A 26,279-nucleotide genomic window follows, 5' to 3' on the forward strand; every position below is an offset into this window, starting at 1 on the left:
ACGGAGTCATCACTCAATGGTTTTTGATGCGATTCCTCTAACCTATTTTTTTTTATATATATATAGACTAAGATTAATTATAAATTTTTTTAAAAAAGTGTCTAGAAGTGGGCGACGTGTCAAAATGGCAGCCCTGCAGTCATGTGTGGACACACTCAGGACAGTGTGGTCTACTTCCACTTGGGAACAAAAAAACAATGTTAATTTCTGTATTTCTTAATTTACACTTTTTGGTCGGAAAATATACATAAGAAGAGTCCACTCTTGTCAATCTCCCACTATTGGGACCCACATTTTCCCCACCCCACAAAAACCCTATTGCAGTGTTATTGATCTTTAGCTGTTCACTCACAGCTTGCCACGTGTACTGTCTGACCTCTCTTTGCACTTTCTATTTGATAAGGTTATCTTCCACTTATTGGACAGCCCCGCCACGTGTCACGTGGTAACTTAAAAGATCGATCCGATTGAATTCTACCTGTAAAGCTGGGCAGATCCGGACCCTACCCACTACCTACCAAGTCTGAATAAATTTGGTGTTTTTTTTTTTTTTTTTAGTTTTATTTTTGGTAAATTGAAGTATTTGTCTTTTGCTTCCGAGGCAATGTCGCAAATGTATTTGAAGTTTCAATATTTGTCTTTTTTGCTTTAAAATGCAATGTCATAACTCAATTTGGTTTCCAATGCCATCATTTTTTTATTTTTTTGACATAATAATAAATAATATATTAATGGCATAATGATGAAAAATTAAATATAAGATATGGTTTTTTTCAATTACAACAATGATGTCATTGATGATCATGATTTTTTTCTATAATTGGTAAAATGTTCTGAATCAATATGATATTTTATTTTTCTATACAAGAATGCTTTAAAATTATTTTTTGCCCATGTAATGAGTTTTGTCTCAATTTATTCCGTCGTTGGGGCAAAATCTGAGTTTACGCTCATATCGAATATCCAAAAAAATAAACTTATATAGTTTCATTATCGTTTACAAATAAAACAATAAATAATATTTGTTTTCCAAAAATAAAAAAAAAATGCTGCTTGAGCCGAACCGTTAACAAACCATCCGGATCCACATTTTCAAGCACTCGTCTCAAACCGTCAAGCGAGAAAGTTCACCTTTTTTTTCCACCACCAAAAACGTAATAGACGATAAACAAAACAAAACCCTGAAATGGTCTGGACTCTGGAAGAGTGGAGAGCTATAGTGACAGTTGTTAGTTTTCAATTTTTTTGTCCTTACTATTACAAAAGCTCGTCTTAGCGGTTCTTAATCAATAAAGGTGCGTTTTTCTATTGTATATTCATCCATTTTCGTAGTGTCTTTTCGTTTTGTTGATAAGGAAGATGTGATCTCGTTCCATCCAATTGAGTCACAGAGCAAAACCCATTACCCAATATGAAGTGTTAGAGCCTTAGTTGGAGCTTATTGAATTTTTTGGTCTGTCTCTAAAATCTTTCACAATTTCTGTGAGATCCCATTGATAGTTCTGTCATCTGTGGTTAGTGGGTTTTCTGTTGTTTGCGTTATTGCTGAGAAAAGCTTCATTTGTTGCTCAGTAACTACAAGTTTGGTGCTTTTTGGTCATATTACTCAAAGAAGATAAGAAGTTGTGATTGAAGAGCAGAGAGGTTTTGTTTAGAAGAAGAGTTTCTAGTTCTAGACATGTCTGTTGCTTTACTATGGGTTGTCTCACCTACTACTACTACCACAACAACAACAGATGTCTCCAAATGTTTTGGGTTCATTGATTCGTCAAAGTTCTTTGTTAAAGATAGGAGATTGATGCTTAATGGTGCTGCAAAAAAGAGTAGGAGACAGAATTGGAATTATTGCTCTCCAGATGCAGATTTCAGAAGTGGAAGCAACTTCCCTGTAACATCAAGCGTGGTGGCTAGCCCGGCTGGAGAAATGGCTGTCTCGTCTGAGGAGAAGGTTTATAGTGTCGTGTTGAAGCAGGCAGCCTTGGTTGAGAAGCAATTGAGGTCTAGAGGGGATCTAGATGTGAAACCAGATATTGCCATTCCAGGGACTTTGAGCTTGTTGAGTGAAGCTTATGACCGATGTGGAGAAGTTTGTGCAGAGTATGCAAAGACATTTTACTTGGGTTAGCCTTCTTAAATCTGGTTTTTCAACTTTCTGGGTTTCAAACTCAGATTGGAATTGTCAGTTTGTTCTTTTGTCTTCTCAGGAACTTTGCTAATGACTCCTGAAAGGCGAAGAGCTATATGGGCAATCTATGGTGAGTCACAAAGATTTTGGAACAGACTGGATCTTTTTCTTTACAGTTGAATGTTACAGAATTTCACTTTTCAAATGGAATTTCATACACTAGGACAACTATTCTGATTACTTTTTCCAGTGTGAAAGGGATTTTAGTACTCAAAAAGAAGAGAAAATTCCGGGGGTTACTTGAATTTGTGTCCTACTGAAATAATTTATGCTTATCTTTTTGGAAACATGTGAATATCCTTCAGTGTAAAAATTTTGAGATTCTTAGCTTGCTTTTGGTTAATGATGTGGAAGCTTGGCCTTATCTTGAACCACTGTTCAAGATAAGTCAAACTTTTATGGTAATGTTGTGTGAGTGATTACAAATATACAATCACGCGATGAATCAGTTCAACTTTTATCTGATAATAGAAAGCTTAGGTACTAATTCTTTGATACAAGTAATATTACTAATCCCAAAGAAGTTAGGTTTAGCAACTCTAATGTATTAGACTTCTAGCATTTGGAAAATTTGAACTTTGAAGGCAGTTTGAATGGTGAACGTAGAAAGGCAGTGGCCAAGTCGCCAATTACTTGTCTTTATTGTAAGTTTAGTGAACATTTTGGGCACTGAAGCCATTATATGAAAACATATTCCCAGTACCTAAGATCGCTATCAAAACCTTTCCAATCAGATTCTTTCTTTGAAAAGAGTTTTATTCCATAAACTTAGCACATTGTTTGTCACATTACATGAAGGATTGCACTGATCTAGTCTAACCCATAATTCCTAAGAGAAGAAGATTGATTCTTTTGCCTTTTTAATTTCATAAATAATCAGACTTTTGCAATTTCTTAAATTCACTACTGCAATGGAAAGATACATAGGTGTTATATTTATGATACCTCTGCACCTGCAGTGTGGTGTAGGAGGACGGATGAGCTTGTTGATGGGCCTAATGCGTCGCACATAACACCAACAGCTTTAGACAGGTGGGAGGCAAGGTTGGAAGATCTTTTTCAAGGTCGTCCATTTGATATGCTTGACGCTGCTGTATCAGATACTGTTACGAAATTTCCTGTTGATATTCAGGTTAGACAATTCCCTTGGCTAGAAAATTAGGTCTCAGCATGAGTATACTTCCTTGATTACCATTAACATATATTTGTTGCTGCATTGCACTTTTTTGAAAAATGTTTTACCTGGTCCTTCTAGGATGCTTCAAGTTATGGGTTGCACTTTTCCAGACCATGCATTATATGTACCATGCTATACATGGTACAAGATAAATGTAGTTTGCTATTTTCATTCCTTTCATGGTTTTTCAGCTTCAACACAAGCCTTTTCTTTTTCCAAAGGCATTGATAATTACTGACTGCTCTTGAGCTGGATCTTTTGTCCTGTCTTGGACTGATTTGTAATCACTTTGTCTGCTAGAATCATCTATTTCATTTGAAACTAATTCTAAGTCACTTGATATCTAATCATGATTTTTTTTGTATGGTATTGCATTTCAATGGAGTCTTTACCTACTTTTGTGAACTTCTGCATTTTAGCCATTTAAAGACATGATTGAAGGAATGAGGATGGACCTAAGGAAGTCAAGATACAAGAACTTCGATGAACTGTATCTTTATTGTTATTATGTCGCTGGGACTGTCGGATTGATGAGCGTTCCAGTGATGGGCATTGCACCTGAATCTCAGGCAACAACAGAGAGTGTTTATAATGCTGCCTTGGCATTAGGTATTGCGAATCAGCTAACCAACATACTCAGGGACGTTGGAGAAGAGTAAGTAGAGAACTAAATTCCTTCTGCATTTTCATTTACTCACAAAGGCCTTCACCTAAGGGAGTTCATGTCTCTTATGAGTAAGATGATTGTGCCTGGGATGTGCAGAATATCAGAAGACAAAATTAGTAATATGCTTGTTGGGGATACTATTTTGTCATGTACGAAGTGATTGATTGTTGTGTTCTTGCAAGGTTTTTCAATGCGACTCTGGTTGTTTCCAAAACCGAGCTTTTGTATCACTAAACTAAAAACTCTTATGGTTTTAGTTGTTCAATTGTCCTGTCAATTATCTTGAAGTAACAAAGCTTTGGAGTTGAACGTAGACTATATACTCATGTTGGTTATTCTCTATATGCCTTTCCTTGTCCTACCCGTGTTGATCATCAGAATAAAATAACTCAATGGTTAACTGTCTGCTGCTTGAATTTTGTAATTTATTTCAAAGCAAAGTCACACTTTTTCTTCATGTTTCATCTTCTTAACTTGAGATTCTTTGCAGTGCAAGTAGAGGTAGGATATATCTACCACAAGATGAGTTGGCATTGGCTGGGATATCGGAAGATGACATATTTGCTGGAAGGTTGACCAATAAATGGAGAAACTTCATGAAGAGTCAAATTAAGAGGGCGAGGATGTTCTTCGATGAGGCAGAGAAAGGTGTGACAGAACTGAGCGCAGCCAGTAGATGGCCGGTAAATAATTCAGAACTTCTGTTAACATTCATATATTGTCATTAAACAAAAGAAATGATAAAAGAGACTGATCATCATCTATAATTTGGGCTCAAACAGTTTTAATTTATCTTAATCACACTGCAACGAAGTCGAACATAACTAAGACAAACCATTGAGTGTTGACTGCAGAAGTGTGACATGCTTTTGACTTGTGAGTTGGTATTTTTCTTAATGATTGGTAGAAATATTTTCATCAGGAACAATTTTTTCATGAGACTTTTAATGAGGGACAGACCACAAGATTATCCGATTCATTAGGATTTTGAAACTCGTTGTTTAAGTAATCTAGCGTTGTCCACACCATTTTCAATCCATTCTCATGTTCTGTTCCTTTTCTCCCCACAAGGTCATTCGTCCCTGAAATTGTTTATTAATGCATCATGTTAATTTCCATTGTTGCAGGTATGGGCATCGTTGCTGTTGTATCGTCAAATACTAGACGAGATAGAAGCTAACGACTACAACAACTTCACGAGAAGGGCTTATGTGAGCAAGGCAAAGAAGCTACTTGCTTTGCCGGTTGCATACACAAGATCTCTTATCCGTCCATCAAGAACAGCTTTGGCTTCCAACAAGATGTGAACAGAATTCTCTATCATCATGTATAGTACAGTATATCAATCAAGGTAGAGGATAAAAATTTATATATTGTATACTAGAGTCGATGTAATGCAGCAAGTAATGATTTGAGTTTCAAATGCAAAATGGTTTCTTCACCTTTTTAAGATGATTTTTTTGCTTCAACGATGGATTGGTTATTGAAAGACTCTGTTTTGACGAGGCGACGGTCGACTTCTAATGAATTCATGAAAGGTGATGATTGTTGGAATATGATTTAGTTCGCTAATTACATTAACCTATAAGAGAAGCACTTTCTGAAGGTACCATAGAAACCGGTGGGGTTAATAGATCTCTATCCGTTTTATAGTTGTTAGGGGGGGACATTTTAGACATTTAAAATAAACAATCTAGCCATGAACTATCAGGCGGGCTAACCCATCTGGGCTGAAAACTCGGCTCAGCCCGCATTGAGGTGCTTGGCAAGGCCTATCAAGACTCGTTTGACACCTTTACGGTTCTACCTCACCCTGAAGCTGACGTTGAACCTGACCCGAGCCATTGTGAATCTCAGGTATATATGTAGACCATGTCTTAACTATGAGAAGTCCAATTTATCGGGTGAATCTTAATTCCATTGTTTTTTTTCAATGGAATTTCAAAAACAATGGATTCAAAACTAAAACAATGAATTATAAACTGTGTTTTAAAAAATAATGGAATTTATATTAAAACAATAAATTTTGGTAATGAATTATGAGATAAAATAGTGGAATAAAGTTATTCCATTGATTAAATCAATAGAATAAACATGTTGGGTTCCCTTGGCCTACCAAACTATTATGGGGCATTTGGTTGGTGTTTTGAGGGGTGAATGAGGGTGAGATGATGATGAGATTAAATATTCTCTTGTTTTGTTGAGTTTTGGAGGGAGGATTCTCAAACTCATCCCACCTCTATTCTCCCTTGTGAAGAATAGCCAAGCTTACCAAAATCGTGTGAATGGCTTGGCTAATCTCACAAAGGAGAATGAGTTTTGATGTGTAAAAAACTTTTTTTTACCTTTGTTATGAAATATTATTTTATTTTCTAAAAGAAAAAACGGATAATATGGAAATTGTACTATTAATATTCTCACACTCATGTTCACACTTTATTTTATACCAAACATGACTATGCTCACTCCATACTCGTCTCACACTCACCTCACACTCACCTCCTCCTCATCTCATGCTCGCTTCACACAATTATCAACCAAATGCCTCATTAGGCCACATGTTATTTTCGTTATTTTTTTTTTTAATGTTTTTTATCCTTTGCCTTTCGTTATAAATATAACTAGCAATTTGTTTGGGAGAAAAAAGAAAGTTGTTTTCATTTGGACTTTGAAATCGTGTTATAATAATAATATTTGGACCGAACCAACTCCGTCACTTCAGCTGAATTTGTTTGGGAGAAAAAAGAGTTGTTTTCAGCTAGACTTTGAAGTCGTCTTATAATAATATATAATATTTGGACTGAACTAAATTTGTCAAATAAATGGGTAAGTGATGTAAATCCAGGCCCAAGCCCAACCACAAGCAGACCCTAACTAGCCACTAGAAAACCGGTTGTCCAATGTTAGGTTTGGCCCACTTATATACTGCAACTTGGAACCTGAATCCACCGATGTGGGATTCACGAACGATGTTTACATCATTCACACCCTCTCCGACACGCCGCTGCTACCCCTCCGGGCCCCGGCTGACACGTGTTTTCGAAACCTGCTCTGATGTAAATCCAGGCCCAAGCCCAGCCACAAGCAGACCCTAACTAGCCACTAGAAAACCGGTTGTCCAATGTTAGGTTTGGCCCACTTATATACTGCAACTTGGAACCTGAATCCACCGATGTGGGATTCACGAACGATGTTTACATCATTCACACCCTCTCCGACACGCCGCTGCTACCCCTCCGGGCCCCGGCTGACACGTGTTTTCGAAACCTGCTCTGATGTAAATCCAGGCCCAAGCCCAGCCACAAGCGACCCTAACTAGCCACTAGAAAACCGGTTATCCAATGTTAGGTTTGGCCCACTTATATACTACAACTTGGAACCTGAATCCACCGATGTGGGATTCACGAACGATGTTTACATCATTTCTGATGTAAATCCAGGCCCAAGCCCAGCCACAAGCAGACCCTAACTAGCCACTAGAAAACCGGTTGTCCAATGTTAGGTTTGGCCCACTTATATACTGCAACTTGGAACCTGAATCCACCGATGTGGGATTCACGAACGATGTTTACATCATTCACACCCTCTCCGACACGCCGCTGCTACCCCTCCGGGCCCCGGCTGACACGTGTTTTCGAAACCTGCTCTGATATAAATCCAGGCCCAAGCCCAGCCACAAGCAGACCCTAACTAGCCACTAGAAAACCGGTTGTCCAATGTTAGGTTTGGCCCACTTATATACTGCAACTTGGAACCTGAATCCACCGATGTGGGATTCCAGGCCCAAGCCCAGCCACAAGCAGACCCTAACTAGCCACTAGAAAACCGGTTGTCCAATGTTAGGTTTGGCCCACTTATATACTGCAACTTGGAACCTGAATCCACCGATGTGGGATTCACGAACGATGTTTACATCAGTAAGCTACCAAGAAAAAGGAATACGATGTTTTCATTAGTTTCAGAGGAAGTGACGCTCGTGAAAACATTATCAGTCATGTATATGATGCTTTGTGTAATGCAAGAATCCAAACTTTCATTGATAATGACCTCAATAGAGGAGATGACGTTTAGATGAACTTGTGAAAATCTCACTTGTCATTTTCTCTGAGAACTATGCTTCTTCAAGATGGTGTTTAGATGAACTTGTGAAAATCATCGAGTGTAACAAAGAAAATGGACAAATTGTTATACCAGTCTTCTTCAAAGTGGATCCATCACATGTAAGAAACCAATCAGGCCCTTTTGGACAAGCTTTAGCTCCGTATGAAGGTCATCTAAAGATACAAATATGGAGGGATGCTTTGAAAATAGCTGCTAATTTATCTGGATGGGATTCAAAGGTCACAAGGTAAGTACTTTCTTTTTCTCCCTTCTTGATACTCTTAAGATTACAACAATAATGTTTTTTGTTCAAAATCAGTGTGTAATTCAGGTTAATTCTCTTCTTTTCAGGCATGAAGCTATGCTTGTTAAAAGTATTGTACGAGATATTTTAGGCAAGCTTTACTACACTCCCTCAAGCAATTTTGGTGATCTTGTTGGAATGGGTTCTCACTTTGATCGAATTGAATCATTATTGAGTATGATTAATAAAGATGTTCGTATCTTAGGACTTTGGGGGATGGGAGGTATTGGTAAGACAACACTTGCTATAGAATTTTTCAACCATTTTTATTACCGATTTGAAGGGCATTATATTATTGGAGATTTTAGAGAAACATGTGAGAAGCATGGGTTAAGTAAGTTATGAGAAAAACTTGTTACAGGATTACTGAAGGATGGGAACTTAAATGTAGGCACTCCTAATTCAGGAATTCCATTTATAAGGGATAGACTCCGTCGAATGAAGGTTCTTATTGTTTTGGATGATGTAGATGATTTTCAGCATATAGAAATTTTAGTTGGACAATGCGATTACGTTGGTCTAGGAAGTATTGTCATCATAACAAGTAGTGACAAACATGTGCTTAAGAATGGAGGAGTTGATGGGATCTATGACGTTCCAGGGTTGGATTACAAAAAAAAGTCTTTGTCTATTTAGCCGATACGCTTTCAAACAAGAGGCTCCACTAGAAAGTCATCACAAGAAACTGTTAAACAAGGCAATAAATTATGCAAATGGTCATCCATTGGCTCTTAAAATCTTGGGTTCCCATCTATGTGGAAGCAGCAAGCAAGAACAGGAAAGTGCATTAACGAAATTAGAGAGCACCCCAAACAAGGATGTGCAACAAGTGTTGCGTATCAGCTATGATGGATTGGACCACCAACAAAAAGATCTGTTTCTTATTATTGCTTGTTTCTTTAAAGGAGAGGATGTTTATGAAGTCAAATGGTTCCATGATGCTTGCAATTATTCTACGAATATCGAATCTCTTATCACTATTCAAACGGGTTGAGTATGGATGCATGACCTGCTACAAGAAATGGGTTGACAAATTGTTCGTGAAGAATCGATTGAAGAGCCAGGAAAACGCATCAGGCTATGGGATTATAGTGACATCTGTCATGTACTGAAAAATAACACGGTAAGAGACTAAGAGTGTGTTTGGTTGTAGTTTTGAAAACAGTTTTCTGTTTTCAAAAACAAAAATGTGTATGAAAATTTGTTTGGCACATGTTTTTACCATCTTGTTTTCAAAAAATTGAAAACTACTTTTAGTTTTTAAAAAGCAAAAAAGCAAAACAACTAAATCAAGTTTTGCAAAATTTTGGTCAATAAGTCAAAGACCAATGGCAATTTTGTAAATAAAATCATCTTCATCATCTCTCCTCTCTCTCCTCCTCTCCTCTCTCCCCCGTGCACCACCACCTTCCCATGGCACATCACCATCCGGTCACCGATTTGGAGCACCGGACCACCGAAATGAAGCTCTGGACTTCCACCATCCATCTCCGACCAAGCCCAGCCGTTAAAAGTGACCATGCTCGCCGGAAATTCCCTCGTAAGGTCAAGACCCACCGTAGCTTCAAACGCCCGATCCGGACGTTATTTGAGTCATCAATGGTCACCACCACACCAGAAAGGTTGTTCGGTCAGAGCACTACACATTCCATGCCTTGACCGGTCACAACGGCCACCGGAAGCCGGAGATCCGGCATTGACTTGAACCGGGTCAAAATGACCCATATTTCTGTATTTGAATCTTATGGTTTCAACAATAATGGGCCTTTTGAGAACGGGCCTTGGGTAACAATAATGGGCCTTAATCACAACAAATTGGGCCAAAAATTGAAACCAAAATTTGTTTTCAAAACTTGTTTCAAAACGCTTTTTGGAAATTAAAAAAGGAAACTATTTCCAAACACACTCTAATATTGTAGCTTTTTGTATTTTGTATGTAACCTCATTGGTAGAAAATGTCGTTATTCATATTTTTTTTACAACAATCATTTTGTAGAGGACTATGGCAAGCAAAGGTATATTGTTGGACATGTATCAACTAAGAGACTTGAGCATAAATCCAGGAGCATTTCAAAGGATGCACAATCTTGAGTTCCTCAAAATCAGAGTCCCTTTGTCCGTTATGTGCCTTCCTCAAGGCCTTAGTATCTTCCTAACAAGTTAAGATATTTGCATTGGGACATATACCCTTTGACATATTTGCCATTAGATTGTCTTGCGGAGAATCCAGTTAGTCTCAAAGTGCCTAACAGCCATGTTGAACGATTGTGGAATGGAAAACAGGTATACTTTTACATTTTTCCTTGTCATGTACGTATTCACAAATCATAAATACTAGATTTCTCAAAAAAAAAAAAGTAGTAACATATCAGAGATCTTTTTCTCTTAATATATATTACTATTAATACCAAGCATTCTAAAAATTAATGAAAAATGATTAGAATAACAACTTTTGTCTGTTTATAATGTTTCAAGCTGTCATAATTTTTTATTCATAATCCATCTGCACGAATTTTTCCATATAGTAGCATTATTTTGGTGCTTGTATTATAATTCTTTGGCCTTACAAAATACCAAATAAAATATAGCAAAAATTACTTTACTTTGAAAAAATTCGTATGAAACGGAAATAAATCCTTAAAAGAGAATGGATAACTCCTAAAACTTTTTTCAAAATAAAAAATCATAAAACTTGGAAAATATATAAAATCTTGTGCGTTATATATGTTTTCCATGAAATTAAAGAACCCGGTATTTACTTTTTAGTAGATAGGTTATGTAGAGTATGAATGAAATATTGAGAGAACATTCCAAGTAAAATGTTCTTGTACTATTTATGATGTAACGTTTAAATAATAATTTTATTGTTGTTGTAGAATCTTGTGCACTTGAAGGAGATTGATCTCCTTTATTCGAAGAAGTTGATTGAAATTCCAGACCTCTCACTGGCTACAAATCTTGAATACCTGGGACTTTGGGGATGTTCTCTTATCAAGAGATTTCCAGAGGTACCATTGAAAATCAAATATTTATATTTATATGACACTGCAATCGAAGAAGTTCCATCAACAATTTGCAATCTCAAATCCCTACTTACGTTGGACCTTGGTGGGTGCAGGAGGCTTAAGAATATCCCCACCAGCATTTATAAACTAAAACCTCTTAGGCATCTTGGTCTGTGTTCTGTGTCAAATAAAAGAGAGTCTCAACTAGAAGCTAATATACATCTGAGGGAGTTAATTGACCAACTTGTTTGGTTATTGTTGATGTAAATTATCGACAACCGAATTTGTTACGCCCCGTCCCAGGAACTTGACTTATTGGCAACACGTGTGTGCACCCACGTGCCGCCACCCAAAACAAGGACTCCAATACCATTATTCACAATTATACCAACACAATTTTTAACAAAACTTATATTTAAACAAAAATCCGGCAGCACCTCCCCGTATATCGGAGAATGCCTCCTGCACAAAACATATAGCAATTTAAACCAACAATTTCCATATCACCAAACTAAACATCCAGGGCCTCAGGCCATATCATCCCAATCATAAATCATCATACGCACATACATACCAAGGCATCAAGCCTAACCATCCAAAATCATCATTCATCCCACACATTACGTACTCGTATATATCCCAATATACAATTAAGCCAAAGACTAACCAAACACCACACAAAAATAAAACAACAAACCCTCACAAGTCCAGGCCATCCGCGTCACGCTCCTCCCTGCTGATCCGTAGTCGGAGCACTAGCGCTAGTACCTATATCACCTGAGGAGGGGAAATATAACACGGTGAGCAGGAGGCTCAGCAGGGATATCGAATAGGAGCATAAAATAAGGAATAAGGCCGGAATATCATAAGAAATAAGGCTATGCAACAATATGCCATGTTGTCAAACAAATGCAATCCGTACATCCAACCGAGCCATGTCGCTAGAGCCAATTAACCGGAACCACTAGCACATGCTCTCACAATTACTCCATACCATGCCACTAGTGCCAATTAGCCGGAACCAGTAGTGCATGTTCATACAAGTACTATCAACCGTGTCCCTAGAGCCAAATAACCGGAACCACTAGTACACGTTGACGTACGTACCAAAATCCAATCCACTACCTCTATCATGCAACCAATGCAATATCACACATTAATGTTATGCAACAAAATTCATTGCGCGCAAATTCATTAAAACATATGATCAAGAGTATCGACTACTCGATAGATGATCGAGTGTCCACGGGTAATGCATTCAACATCAAACACACAATATAGCAAATTTGAGTTCACAATAGCACACAATCCAAGGTTTGTTTTCCCTTGAACAAAAAGGCGGAAACTAATGAATTTAACACAATTTGGGTAGCCAATAGTGTTTTGAGATTAAGGGTTAAGAAAATCCCTACCTCGTTTGAGCAAAAACCTCACCACAACTCTAGCAACCACTTCTCCAAGTTCAAATAACCTAATTCATAACATTTACAATCACTTCCCTTCCAACAATATCAATTTCAACACATACATTCACAATAAGACACTTACCTTAGTCAATTCTTCAAACCCTTGCTCAATCCCTTCTCCTCCTATCTCCACACTTCAATCCAAGCTCAAATCTAGCATCAATATACATAAACTTTGATTAAACAACAAACTTTTAGCCCAAAGCCTCCACTTTCACGAAATCACACAAAACCCATAACCCTAGTTTCAAAACCCATGGAAATCTTACCTCAATCTTGAAGAAATCTTGAAAACCAAGCTTATACAAATTCCAAACCCTTGATTCAACCTTTCTTCTCCTTGATCTCCTTCACAACCATCACTCTCTCTCTACTTCTCTCTCTCTCGGCCTTTCTTCTGTCAAAGGAATGAGAATAAGTCCAAATTTTTGCCCTTTCAAGTCTTTTAAAAACCCAATTTCCCGATAGGTGTCCGGACGGCTCCAAGGGGTGTCCGGACACTTTGTGAAGAAAATGGGACAGAGTGTAAAACTGTTCAAAAATTGCTCGAGGTGTCCGGACACTTGTTTGGGTGTTCGGACAATTCACCATTTTTTTTAATTGGGTTTTCACAGAATTGTTTGAAGGTGATTGGGTAAATATAAGACAAAACAGAGAGATTTTACATGGTTCGGCGTTGAGCCTAGGTCCACGATGCAGAATGATACGGTAGTCTTTATTTATCACTTGAGATTACAGAGTGAGTAAGAAATCAAAGTCTCTGTCAAGTCGAATACCCCCCTCCTTGTCCTAATGAACTCCTTTTATGCTTTCTTTGAGCGGTTACCAGCAATTGTGGCAGTTGGAGAAGTTCATAGTAGTTGGAAGGAGTTTATGGCCGTTTGGAGGAGTTTGCAGTAGTTTCAACTGTTACCATTTAACGAGGAACTGCCTTATCTTCGGCTTTGTCCTTTAGTTATTGGTTCGACCTTACTTGTATCGGCTTTGTATTGCCTTTTTAAGACCAAGTCCTTTTTGGACTATATGTTCTGGTCTGATGGTTGTTGGGCTTTGTAGACCTAGCCTCTGTTGGGCTTTTGTGTTTGGTCTGGCCCGTTTGTATTGTACAAAGGTTGGGTTGAACAGGACCTATATAATTGGTTGGGTTGAACAGGACCCATGTAATTTGTTAAGGTAGAACTTGACCCCTACACTTTGCCCCCTATTTTTAAGTTTGATTTAAGCTTAAAAATATTTTGTTTGGGGTTGTGTCTTCTGTAGAGTTATTCATCTCTTTACTTCTGTTTGTGATTTTTGTATCTTCGACTGTTGAAGTTATTCTGCAATTGCAATTTCAGAGCAATGAAAGTAACAAAAGATATTTCTTTCGAGATAAAACATAAATACTTCATTCATGGAAATAAATATGCAAGGATATTGTTGGTTGCTAAAACTAATTTTAGACACACAGCGGAAGCTAACTAGGATCGTCTTAGCATAGGTATAAATCAAAATTTAACGAATGATGCCCTACGGCCATAGCGTGTTTTTGCCTAACATGCTTCTAAAAATTTATTTGATCTCAAATATTATTTTAACATGTTAATCGAACACATAAGATCAAGTTTTAATCTTTGTAAATAATCCTAGCATGCTTCTAGGTTTATATCCTAACAATTATTAAAACAAGATCAAGCACACACAACATGACATCAAGAAAGTTAGAGATTAACCAACCTCTTCAAAATAGAGGTCCTACGCTTTCTTCTTTTTCTTGAACGCACGAACCACCGTCTTGATCTCTACCAACTTGGAAAGCCTACGTCGTTTCCTTGGTATTCCCCTTAATCTCCTTGCGAATGTGCAAAGCAAAGAATCACCGAATGGTGGTGAACCAAAAAACAACTACACGGCTATCACTTTTCTTGGTCACTCTAGGTTTTTCTTTTGTGTTTTTATATTTCAGAGAAGTCTTTCCTTTTTGTGCTTCTCTAAAATGTGACCTTGACCAAGAGAGTGATGTTTATATATATGATTTAATAAAGAGTCTCATTAGCCCTAGGTTTTCCAATTATATTGGAATTAGGAAAGTAAGAAAACCGAGAATCATTATAACATGTATAATCGGGGCCGACTTTGCTTCTTTAATGGGCTTTCCTTGCTTTGTTTTTCAAAGCATGATTTGAGCCTAGTTTGGCCCAATCATTCAAGAATTCAAGGCTCAAATATTATTCTAGTCCTTGGCCCATTCTTGATTTTAATTTCGATTATGTAAAATATGTCTTTTACAATCTAAATCGAAATTCCGAGACTTATTATTTTATCATAAATACACTTACAAGAATTTTGTATATCTTAACAAAAAATAATTTCATCTTAGGGTTATCTTTGGAAATCCAAAACCCAATAAAATTATATCTATTTGTTATACAAATTCTATTCTTCTAAATATCCCAATGACCGTTGTGATATGGTGAAATTTGCCGATCTTCCTTTAATAGGACGAGAGACTAGAATGAGGCTACCAAGGGGACTCCGCAGGACATACAAATCTAGGCTCCCGAAATATTATTCTTTACCGCCAAACCCTATGACTAGGAATAATATTTCAATCCAATGTTCATCTGACACCACCTGAACTATGGATGAACTCCCAGAGATGTACGATTCTTACATCGAGGCTTTTCCTTATTAGAAACCTATCCCTGACCTGTGAGATGTGTACGAATATATCCTCCATGCAACACCCGGTAAGTTGAAGTGAGAGTTTGTGTACTATCAAACACTCCAAAGTCCATATTTCCCCTGAGTTCTCAGTTCCCTTATATCTATCCACTAAGCGTATTAGATTGACCTGTCGATCAATCTAAATGCTAACGCTTGATCCATAAGGATCACTCTGCAGAGTTTCTGAGTAGATTAATTTGAACCTTTCAGGTGGGTGCTTACACTTCCGTATCCCGAAAGTACATGAATGACTATTTTGTAGATATGCTCCCACACCCTAGTGGCATACATCCAATCCATCGAGTATATTGACAATAGTGTGTGTCTCACTCATTGATGAATCAAAACGCACACGCTATAAGTATGAAAGTATTGACCTACTCAAGCTTAAGAGATATCGTACTCTCACAGCTATAGGATGAACAACTCATTGATAATACTTTTCTGGTTGTTCTTTCCTATGTAAGTCCGTCAATGTATGTTTCGTTACATACACTAGTGCACCAATCCGAGACTCCTCTCGAGTGATCAAGACAAACCACTCCCCTATTTGGAGATGTCCATGCACTACGACCTATATCAACAAAGTGCCTAACTTTGTTAATCTGGTTGTGACTAATTTATTTCGGATGTAATAGTGAATCTTGTGTCTGTCTATACTCACACATAAAGTGTATCTGAGTATCTAAGATTACTATAAATAACATCCCTAGACATTGATGGAATATTCATACATAAATGAAAATACATCTAATACACATAATGCAATATTAAATATTCATCAATAAACCTCAGAACTGTCATACATGGTATGTTTTTAGGACATAATCCCAACAGATATAACTTTTAACGAGCCTAGGTACGAATAACATCGTTTATGATATTCGTTGCATTTCCAACATGGGCTGCAAGATCTAAGAGGGATTCTTGTAATCGATAAATATTTTGATTTCGAGAATAACCCCAAGCATTATCACGAACTCTGTTCAACGCATCTCTGGCTGCTCGAAGCACGTCCGTATAAGATTGGTTTCATTCGTACTCGTTTTGAAGATTTCTTTCGGCCTCCTCTAGAAGTCCTTTTAAACCTTCAATGGAGTTTAAGGGTTTTCCTCATACAATTCTTTAGACACTACAAATATTTCAACGACAGAATCGTCTGGTTCTTCGTTGTTTCGAGATGTGGAACCTTCTCCTTTGGTCTCTGTCCTTTTTGAAGACCATGGACCTTCATTTCTTGCCTTCTTTGTAGGAACGTGGTTCTCTTTCTCATCCAGTGTACTTTTCACAGGAGTTGAATCAGAATAACTTATTTTGTTAAGTGTTGAGAGATTTTTGGAGGGAAGAAGGGATGTTTTCTCCTTCCTTCTTATCGTGTATTTAAAGGTGAAGGAATCACGTTCAAAGAAGTAGTTACTGAAGAACGCAGGGAAGTTAAACAGTTGCACCGTTTTTAGAGATTAAAATGTCTCTTCGTATTTTGGAATTGAATAAACGATTCGAATATCCCGCCTTTTATATTCATGGTAAATTGTCTCTTTTCAATAAAATGGACTTTCGTGGAAATCTTTTTCGAAATGAAACTGAAGCAAGGACAATAAACAGGAATTTTAATCTAGAGTGTAAAGAACACTATCTATTCCATCTACAACAGATCTAAGCTGTACTGTGATCTCAGTGATTGCTTCGTGCAATTTATCTGGATCGTGACTACTTGCTTGTTTGCCCCACGACATATATTGAATGCCTTGTATGGCATACTTTGAGACCATGAGTTGTCTTCTATAATCTTGGACTTTGTTGGTTGTTTTTTCGAGTATTCTTTTGGTTTCCATCAAGGCTCCCTTTAGAGATTCGATGGTTTTCTCGTGATCGTCTTCGTATACTTCTTCTCTTATAGGAGAGAGGTTGAATCTGGGATCATTTCCATCTTCATTCCCTTTAGAAGTAGAACCTTCATCGATTTAAGATTTCTTCGCAGGTGGAGAGTTGGGAGTATCCATCCTCAAAGATTTTTTGGGGAAAATATTGTCTTCTTTTAATTCCTTCTTTTCATATTTATACGAATGGAATATGAAGGAAGTTATCTTTCCTTTGGAAGTTGTGATAGATAACGGGAAGATGGACGGTTGTGAAATTAATCCACGTCTCTTCTCGAGGAGTTGTAATGCCTTTGGTTTCTCGATTGTTAAATTTTAATTTATTAGAATTGATGCTAATTTATTGGAGTTGAGTTATCTTTGGAATTTTGAGAAGCTTCATCTTCCTTTAACAGAGCTTTGTCTTCTAACGAGGATATTTTTGTATCGTCTTAAAGCTTTATCTTTGACAGAGACCAAATAAACATGGAATCTAACGAAGAGATTTTTGGTTTGTCTAAGAGCTTTATCTTTGATAGAGATCAAATAAACATGAAATAAGATTTATAAAAAGTTACTATATAAACTGCTTAAGCCTTTAAGGTCTTGGCTATAAGGCATGATACATTCTAACTAGATTATTTTTCATCAAAAGATTGATGTTTTGTAAAGCTCGTCGTAGCTTTTGAGGATCCTCCTCCATGGCAGCATATTCTGACATATCCCAAAGCCGATAAAGCGACTTCCTGCCAACTTGTAGGCTCTGGTAAGTTCCATTATCCTTCTCTTTGCTTCATGGAGGTCTTTATCCAAGCGTAGCACCAGATCTTGCAGATCGGAGACATGTTGGTGAGGATCATACCCATCGGGGTAGAACTTCAATTGTTGAAGTTCTTCTGCAATTTCAGATGATCCTTCAGGCCTAATAGGAAGCTTGGAAGAACTCATGACTGTAGAAGTTTTTTAGGTTTTGGCAGTGATGGTTCTTTGGTTTTCCTTAGTGTATTTATAAGGAAAGGAGCACAACTTTAGGAGTTAAATCGTGTTTCGATTCTAACTAGTCTTTAAGGAAATGTGATAATGTAGCGCCACCATTTTCGCCATTTACCGAGAAGTTACTTTTGATCAAACGGCTCTGATTAGTTCGGGGAAGAACGATTTCCGAGGAGTTTTAACTTTTGAATTTTGAATTTACTATTTAGTCCTCGAGGGGTTTTTTAATGGGTTACTGTAACCACCCATTATCTCAAACTTCAAGAACACGATTCGACTTTCGATACGTTTCTTGACTTCTTCTTTTTTGAGTTTTCAATCATGGCTTGGTTTGGTTCCTCCGAAGAATTTATCGATAGGTTTGAGAGGGAAAACGAAAGGGACGAATCTAATTTTGGTCCCCAGATTATTCCGAGTGAAAGTCAGGCTATTATGGAAGTAAGTTGATGAAACGTTTATGTTTTTGGTTTTGTTTCTTGTTTCTAACAATTTCTTTTTTGATTTTTGACAGAACCTCATATGGCCCCAAGAACAATCGTTCATTTGACTCTGAAAGAGATTACTGATAAGAAGAAAATTCAGAGAAGCTCTAAGGAGAGAAGAACAAAGAAGAAACATGAGTCTAGCTTAAGAATTCACAGTGAATTAGGAATAATTGCTGAAGTTATTGAGACTCCTGAAGTTCCTGAGAGCACTATAGATGATGACCCTACACTTGTAAGGAAGAAGAAACCCAAGCTATCATCTCCTTCTTTGGTAGGTGAAAGTACAGGATTGAGCAAGGAAGCCGGTGATATCATTCAAGTTCCTGATGATGAGGTGAGAGAGGAAACCGTAAGAAGGGAAGGAAAAGATCCTGTTCATCCAGTTTCACCTCTGAGAGCTCTGATTGAAAAGGAGTTGAGACTATCGGGTGCTGATCTTCCATCTAATCTTCCAGCGAGGAGTTTTGAAATGTCGATCCCTAACATCCCCCTTTATTCAAGGTCTGCTGAGTTATTTCCTGATTTACTTAAATTGGCTTATCCCCTGGGTTTTGCTTCTCCCAAGTTGGATCTTGAGGATGCTTCTCTTTATAGTATTTCTCATGCTTTTTAGGTATTCTCAAAACTCAATTTACTTTTTATTTCAATGTTAATTTAAGATTAACCTTCGTCTTTTCTTTCAGGCTTTGTCAGTTCAGCTTTACATTGATAAAGAAATGAGAAATTTAAGGGAGGAAATAAAGAGTCTTCGTCTTTCTAGCGGATTATTACAGGCTGATATTGAAAAAATTTCAAAGGCCGAAGAGCAAGAAAGAAATTGAGGATGGAGGCCGAAGCTCAACTGGAAAAGATAAAGAGTGCTGCTGCTGAAGCTTCAAAGAAAGCTGAAGATAAATTTAATGAATTGGATAGAAGGCACGTCGCTCTAAAAACTGACTTTACAGATCAGGATAGGCAATTCTCCAACATAATGTAGTAGCAGAAAGATACGGAAGAGGAACTTTCGGCTCTCAAAGTCAAATTTCAAGAAAATGAGATCAAATTGAAGGATCTACAGGAAGTCGATGCTAAATTGAAAGATTGCGAAATTGTGTTAGGTGCTTCTATCGAGAAAGCGAATCGGCTATCAGATGAACGGACAAAATCAAAGGAAGATGTCGATTTCTATAAAGGAGAATGCGCTCTCGCTGCTAGTAAAGAGAGAATCAAGGCTTTGGGGGAAGTGTTGATGCAATATAAGGCCGATACCTTAAATGAGGAAGAAGTTGATCGAATGATCAAAGAATATGAAGAATTTAAAGTTATCGATGCAATGCAAACTTCTGCCTCTGAAGCCGAAGATGACATTTAGGCTTATATTTTTTATTTTTGCAATCTTGTATCTCCCCTTTTAATCTTTGTACCCTTAACTACAATTTAAACTTTTTTACCTTTATTATCAATTGAGGTTCATGACTTTAACTATTTGCTAAAAATTTTAATTATGATGCAAACAAAAATCTTATAATAAGATTATGCATAAATAAAGAGTTAAGTGTACATGATCTTTTAGGAAATTAGAGCATATGAAGCTTCGTCACTTTGACCCTTGACCAGATTTTTGATATTTTATCCAATGTGCTAATGGATCCTGCAATAATCAAGTATAGAACGATGGGGGTGATATAATGTGGTCCGTCAGACACTTATACATGCTAAGCATATATATGTATATATTCAACTTGATTGAGAAAATATGTACATTTCAGTGATTCATCATCCAGATCCCTATAATAAACATATATAAGATGCAAAATTTATTTATGTATTTATTTTTTTATAGGAAAGATATAACCTGAGATGTTTTGCATTCCATCTATTGTTAAGTATCTTCCCTTCTTTGGTTTGCAATCTGTAAGCACCATTGCCAATGACATCAACGATTCTGTAAGGTCCTTCCTATGTGGCCCCCAGTTTTTTGAAATTCAACTGCTGTGTGTTCTGGAAAACTTTTCGTAAAACCCAGTCACCAATATTGAAAATTCTTGAGTTGACTGTTTTGTTGTAATATTTTACGATCCGATGCTTGTAGGCTGTTGTTCTAACAAATGAGATGTTTCGTCGTTCCTCAAGCATATCTAACTCTTCAGTGAGGGTGATGTTATTCTCCTCATCTCGCTTCCATTCAAATCGTGCTGTTGGGAGGCCAACTCAACTGGTAGCACTGCTTCAGTTCCATAAGTTAAAGAAAATGGAGTTTCATTAGTTGAAGTTCTAACTGTTGTACGATATGACCATAGAACCCCTGGGAGTTCGTCTGCCCAGGCTCCCTTTGTGTTCTCTAATCTCTTATTTAGGGTGCTGACGATTGTCTTGTTAGTAGCTTCTGATTGCCCATTCGATTGTGGATGCCTCGGTGACGCGAAGCAAAGCTTTATCTTCCACGTATTACAGAAATCTTGAAGTTTATGGCTTATGAACTGAGATCCATTATCACAAATGATTTCATAAGGAACTCTAAATCTGCAAATGATATTTCTCCAGATGAAGCTTTTAACCTCTTTGTCCCAGACTTGTTTATATGCTTCAGCTTCAACCGATTTTGTGAAGTAGTCTGTTAAAATCAATAGGAACACTCTTTGTCCCGATGCTGGAGGAAGCTTTCCGACGATATCCATTCCCCATCTCATGAAAGGCCATGCTGATGAAATTGGGACCAGCTTCGTTGGTGGTTGATGTGGGATTTGTGAAAATCTTTGACATTTATCACATTTAGCCACATATGTGGCTGCATCGCCAGGAAGCGTAGGCCAATAATAATCAGTTTGCATGACTTTACTAGCTAAGCTTCGCCCACCTGAATGGTTTTCACAGACACCTTCATGCAGTTCTGCTAAGGCATATTGTGCTTCGTCTTGAGATAAACATCGTAGCAAAACCCCTTGATATGACCTTTTGTAAAGAATACCGTTAGCTATTGTGTAGCGGGATGCTTTTCGTTGTAGTGATCTGGCCTCATTTTTATCTTGTGGTAACATGTCATCCCGCAGATATTGTACGAATGGTGTTCTCCAATCATCATCGTTTTCAATAATAACAAATGATTGCTCCACTATGGAATTTTTGTTTATTGTCGATGATTCCAAATAAATCAATGGGACGTTTTGAGTTGTTTGCACTTGGATTGCTGATCCTAAATTCGTCAGTGCATCTGCTTGCTGGTTCTCTTCTCTAGGAACTTGATTAATCTAGAATTCTTTGAATTCAAGTTGCAACTGCTACACTAACTTCAGATAATTGTTCATTCTCTCATCTTTTGCTTGATATTCTCCATTCAATTGGTTAACGATCAATTGGGAATCTGAAGTCACGTGGACACGTTGAACTTTTAATTCTTTTGCTTGTTTCAGTCCCTCAATCAGAGCTTCATTGTTTGTAGCGTGAAATCCACAATGTACAACTTGAGGGAATTGATCTCCTTGTGGTGAGATTAAGATGATACCTAGGCCGCTTCCCTTTGCATTGCTCGAGCCATCAACAAATAATTGCCAAATAGCTTCATCGTCTCCGTTGTTTTGACGCAATTCTTTGTGAGCATTATCCATCAATCCTGGACTAAATTCAGCAATAAAATCTGCCAGAATTTGGGCTTTGATTGCTGTTCGAGGTTGATATACGATATCATGCTCGGTTAGCTCAATTGCCCACTTCGTTAATCGTCCAGACAATTCTGGTTTGTGAAGTATTGTTTTGATTGGGAAGCTTGTTACCACCATGATAGGATGACTTTGAAAATAAGGACGAAACTTTCGTGCTGTAGTGATAAGTGCTAAAACAAGCTTTTCCATTAAAGGATACCTTGTCTCAGCATCTAGCAAACTTCGACTAATATAATATACCGGATGTTGCCGATTGTTTTCTTCTCTTAGCAGTACTACACTAATTGCAAATTCAGAAACTGCTAAATAAAGATAAAGTATCTCACCGGTTTTTGGCTTTGCGAGAATTGGAGGATTGGTCAGATATCCTTTCAATTTCTTTAATGCCGTCTCACATTCCTCTGTCCACTCGAAATTGGTTGATTTCTGAAAAGCCGTAAATAGATGATGACATCTTTCGGAAGATTTGGAGATGAATCGATTAAATGCTGCAATGTCCCTGCCAACTGTTGTACATCCCGTATCTTTGTGGGAGAAGGAATATTAAGTATCGCTTGGATTTGATCAGGGTTTGCTTCAATACCCCTTTGTGTAACGATGAATCCCAAAAATTTTCCTGCTTTGACTCCAAATACACATTTGAGAGGATTTAATTTCATCTGATGAGCATCAAGAATTTCAAATGCTTGTTTAAGATGCTCAATACGATCTTCGGCTTTCAGAGTATTCACTAGCATATCATCAATATATACTTCCATCGTCTTTCCGAGCAGGCTGGCAAACATGCGATTGACAAGTCGTTGATATGTTGCTCCCGCATTTTTCAACCCAAACGGCATCACCTTATAACATTATGTGCCTCGCTAGGTTATGAATGCAGTTTTTCCTTGATCTTTCATGTGCATCAAGATTTGATTATATCCGGAGAATGCATCCATGAAGCTAAGTAATTCATGCCCTGCTGTTGCATCCACAAGTACATCAATATGGGGAAGTGGAAAAGAATCTTTTGGGCAAGCTTTATTCAGATCCGTGAAATCGATACAGACTCTCCACTTCCTATTTTTCTTCTTTTCAACGACCACATTTGCAAGCTAGTCTGGGTATTGAACTTCTCGAACGAATCCAATATTTAACAGCTTTTGAACTTCTTCATTTATGACTTTATTTCTTTCAGGAGCGAACCTTCGTCTCTTCTGCCTCACTGGAAGGAAATTATCATTGGCTTGCAACTGATGAGTGATGATTTTTGGATCAATTCCAATCACATCTGCATATGTCCAAGCGCAAATGTGTTATGACTTTGCAGGAATTGAATTAAACTTTCTCGGAGTTGATGATCCAGGTTTGCTCCAATCTGAATCTTCTGTTCTGGATAATCAGGATGAATGATGAATTCTTCTGTCTCTTTTTTAGCCGGTTCTTCTTGATTGCTCAGAATCGGCCCTTGCTGTGATTGCTATAAAGCTTTGGTTTTTCCTTTCAATGCTTGTGCATAGCAACTCCTTGCCTGACGCTGATCCCCATATATTTCTCGTATTCCATCTCTTGTTGGGAATCATATCACTTGATGATAAGTTGATGGTATAGCCCTCATTGCATGAATCCAAGGTCATCCAAGTATCGCATTATATGGAGATTGACAATCTAATATATTAAATCGAACCTGGAGATTTATTCCTTTTGCCTACACTTGCAAAGGAATAGAGCCGATGGTATATTGTTGTTCTCCGCTGAAACCGATGAGTGGAATATGACCTCTAATTATTTCGGCTTCTAAAAGTCCCATCGCTTGTAGTGTAGACATGAACAGTAAATTTGCTGAGCTGCCATCGTTAATCATGATTCTTTTAACTTCACAATTGGCAATTTGCAAAGTAATTACCAAGGAATCATCATGTGGATTTAGTGATCTCGACATCTTATCGTCTGTGAAACTGATGACTTGCCTTGTGAATTGTACCATCAGCTTGTCATTCCATACCTCAAAATTCTCTGTCTGCTTGACATGTTTCTTTGTCAATGAGTGTGTAATTCTGCTAATCTCCGATCCACTGATTATTACATTAATCGTCTTTTCCGGGGGAGGTGGTTTCTGTTCTTCTTCTCGTCTTTCAGCTTGGACCATTGTTGCTTTTCCTCTTTCAGATAGTAAATCCCGAAGATAACCTTTCTTTAATAATTGGATTACTTCTTTTTTGAGGGTAAAACAGTCATCTGTTGTATGCCCATAATCGTTGTGAAATTCGCACCATTTGAAAGTATCCCGTTGATCTAGCGGTTTACGAACTTCATCGGGCCATCGAACAACATCTCCCATTTTCTTCAACACTGATAAGACTTCATTTGGTGGAATCACCAAATTATATTCAGGAGATCGGGGTTTTTTCTTGAAATCAATCGGCTCGGGATCTCTACGAGGATAACGTGGAGCCTCTGAACTTACTTGTTTTTGTTCAGATTTCTTCAGCTACTCTATTAGCCATTCTGGAAATCTTCCTTCATCTTTTTCCCATTTGATTTGAACGTTTGCTCTTACTTGCACTTCTTGAAATGACTTACATGGATAACGAGTAAGCTTCCCGTACAATTTGCTTCCAGGAAGAAGAGCCATGCGAAATGCATTGATTGCAATCTCGTCTAAGCACCCTGGAATCTCCAGTTTCTCTTTATTGAATCTTGTTAAGAATGATCGCAAAGATTTGCCTTGTTTCTGTCGTAGCCGATATAGATCATCAGATGTTGTAATTATTTTCCTGCTGCTTGCAAACTGTTCCACGAATGTGTCGGCTAATTGTGCGAATGAAGCAATTTGCCCTTCTGGAAGATTAAGATACCACTTCAGAGGAAGTCCAACCAAAGTTGAACTAAATCCTCGGCACATACATGTTTCATGCTTATTGAATGGGTATGATACCAAAGTCAATTGTTGACTGTATTGATCCACATGATCTTCGGGGTAGGTGGTACCATCATAAGGTTTGATATGTGATATGGTGAATTTCTTTGGGAGCTCTTCCATGACAATGGCATGAACAAATGGAGATTTGAGGAAAGTATGATTTTTCTTTATAGGTGGTGGCATGCCTGGTATCCTGAAGAATGCTGATTCCATTTCCTCCAATCTTTTGTCGACACTCCGCTGCGTGGCAATTTCCGACAATGTTGTAGTTATATTTGACCATGCACCAATTGTTGGGATAGCCGAAGATGAAGTTGGTATAGGAAATAATGGTGCCATGGATTGTGCCATTGGCCTTAGGAATTGAGTTGATGTTGATGCCAATGATGATTTCGTCTGATGCACAAATCCTGGCAAAGGAACCTTGGGATAGTACTTGCAGGAATGGTTCTGGTTATGTGAGGACTTGAAGATTGATTCATAAGGTCAAGTAGTTTTTGATTTTCTCTTTGAACGGTCAAGTTTTCTTGCTCCAACTGTTGGACCCTTCTTTCATGTTCATCGAAGCGTTGAATCAAAGCTTTCATCTTCTCGTTTACAGCATCATCCCGTGAATCTTCTAAGTTTGCCATTCTGATAACACTTGCTCCCCTATTTGGCGCGTCAAATTGTTGATGTAAATTATCGACAACTGAATTGTTTGAAGGTGATTTGGTAAATATAAGACAAAACAGAGAGATTTTACGTGGTTCGACGTTGAGCCTAGGTCCACGGTGCAGAAAGATATGGTA

General features: G+C 37.7%; 3 protein-coding genes, 1 long non-coding RNA gene and 1 pseudogene across 4 annotated transcripts; 2 read left to right on the top strand and 3 right to left on the bottom strand.

Moving 5' to 3' along the window:
• Window positions 1-1,164: 1,164 nt before the first annotated feature.
• Window positions 1,165-5,534, top strand: LOC120012931 (phytoene synthase 2, chloroplastic-like). Its single transcript, XM_038864499.1, has 7 exons — window positions 1,165-1,295; window positions 1,573-2,120; window positions 2,205-2,255; window positions 3,145-3,317; window positions 3,782-4,017; window positions 4,520-4,712; window positions 5,157-5,534. Exons 2-7 carry the CDS (start codon window positions 1,679-1,681, stop codon window positions 5,334-5,336), a joined length of 1,275 nt encoding a protein of 424 aa, XP_038720427.1. The 5' UTR covers window positions 1,165-1,295; window positions 1,573-1,678; the 3' UTR covers window positions 5,337-5,534.
• Window positions 5,535-6,851: 1,317 nt separating this feature from the next.
• Window positions 6,852-9,428, top strand: LOC120012456 (annotated as a pseudogene).
• Window positions 9,429-12,155: 2,727 nt separating this feature from the next.
• On the bottom strand, window positions 12,156-13,252 carry LOC120012932. The gene is made up of 4 exons (XR_005471311.1): window positions 13,175-13,252; window positions 12,988-13,058; window positions 12,852-12,910; window positions 12,156-12,216 (listed from the first exon to the last, which is right to left on the bottom strand). It is a non-coding gene; the product is annotated as an uncharacterized LOC120012932 (long non-coding RNA).
• Window positions 13,253-21,065: 7,813 nt separating this feature from the next.
• On the bottom strand, window positions 21,066-22,703 carry LOC120012457. Its single transcript, XM_038863883.1, has 4 exons — window positions 22,216-22,703; window positions 21,698-22,158; window positions 21,486-21,541; window positions 21,066-21,365 (listed from the first exon to the last, which is right to left on the bottom strand). The coding sequence occupies exons 1-4, from the start codon at window positions 22,701-22,703 to the stop codon at window positions 21,066-21,068; spliced, it is 1,305 nt and encodes a 434-aa protein (XP_038719811.1).
• A 1,570-nt stretch (window positions 22,704-24,273) lies between these two features.
• On the bottom strand, window positions 24,274-25,608 carry LOC120012458. The gene is made up of 2 exons (XM_038863884.1): window positions 25,126-25,608; window positions 24,274-25,056 (listed from the first exon to the last, which is right to left on the bottom strand). The coding sequence occupies exons 1-2, from the start codon at window positions 25,606-25,608 to the stop codon at window positions 24,274-24,276; spliced, it is 1,266 nt and encodes a 421-aa protein (XP_038719812.1).
• Between the last annotated feature and the right edge of the window lie 671 nt (window positions 25,609-26,279).

This window comes from Tripterygium wilfordii, chromosome 13, assembly GCF_013401445.1.
Source record: "Tripterygium wilfordii isolate XIE 37 chromosome 13, ASM1340144v1, whole genome shotgun sequence".
Classification (NCBI taxonomy): domain Eukaryota; kingdom Viridiplantae; phylum Streptophyta; class Magnoliopsida; order Celastrales; family Celastraceae; genus Tripterygium; species Tripterygium wilfordii.

Coding starts and splice junctions, on each gene's coding strand:
- LOC120012931 (XM_038864499.1), top strand. CDS start 1,679: ATGTCTGTTGCTTTACTATGGGTTGTCTCACCTACTACTACTACCACA. Junction 2,121..2,204: donor TGCAAAGACATTTTACTTGG/GTTAGCCTTCTT, acceptor TTGTCTTCTCAG/GAACTTTGCTAATGACTCCT. Junction 2,256..3,144: donor AGCTATATGGGCAATCTATG/GTGAGTCACAAA, acceptor CTGCACCTGCAG/TGTGGTGTAGGAGGACGGAT.
- LOC120012458 (XM_038863884.1), bottom strand. CDS start 25,608: ATGGAAGAGCTCCCAAAGAAATTCACCATATCACATATCAAACCTTAT. Junction 25,057..25,125: donor AGTCATTTCAAGAAGTGCAA/GTAAGAGCAAAC, acceptor CTAATAGAGTAG/CTGAAGAAATCTGAACAAAA.
- LOC120012457 (XM_038863883.1), bottom strand. CDS start 22,703: ATGGTGGTAACAAGCTTCCCAATCAAAACAATACTTCACAAACCAGAA. Junction 22,159..22,215: donor AGAATGAACAATTATCTGAA/GTTAGTGTAGCA, acceptor TCAAGTTCCTAG/AGAAGAGAACCAGCAAGCAG. Junction 21,542..21,697: donor AGCCACATATGTGGCTAAAT/GTGATAAATGTC, acceptor TGATTTTAACAG/ACTACTTCACAAAATCGGTT.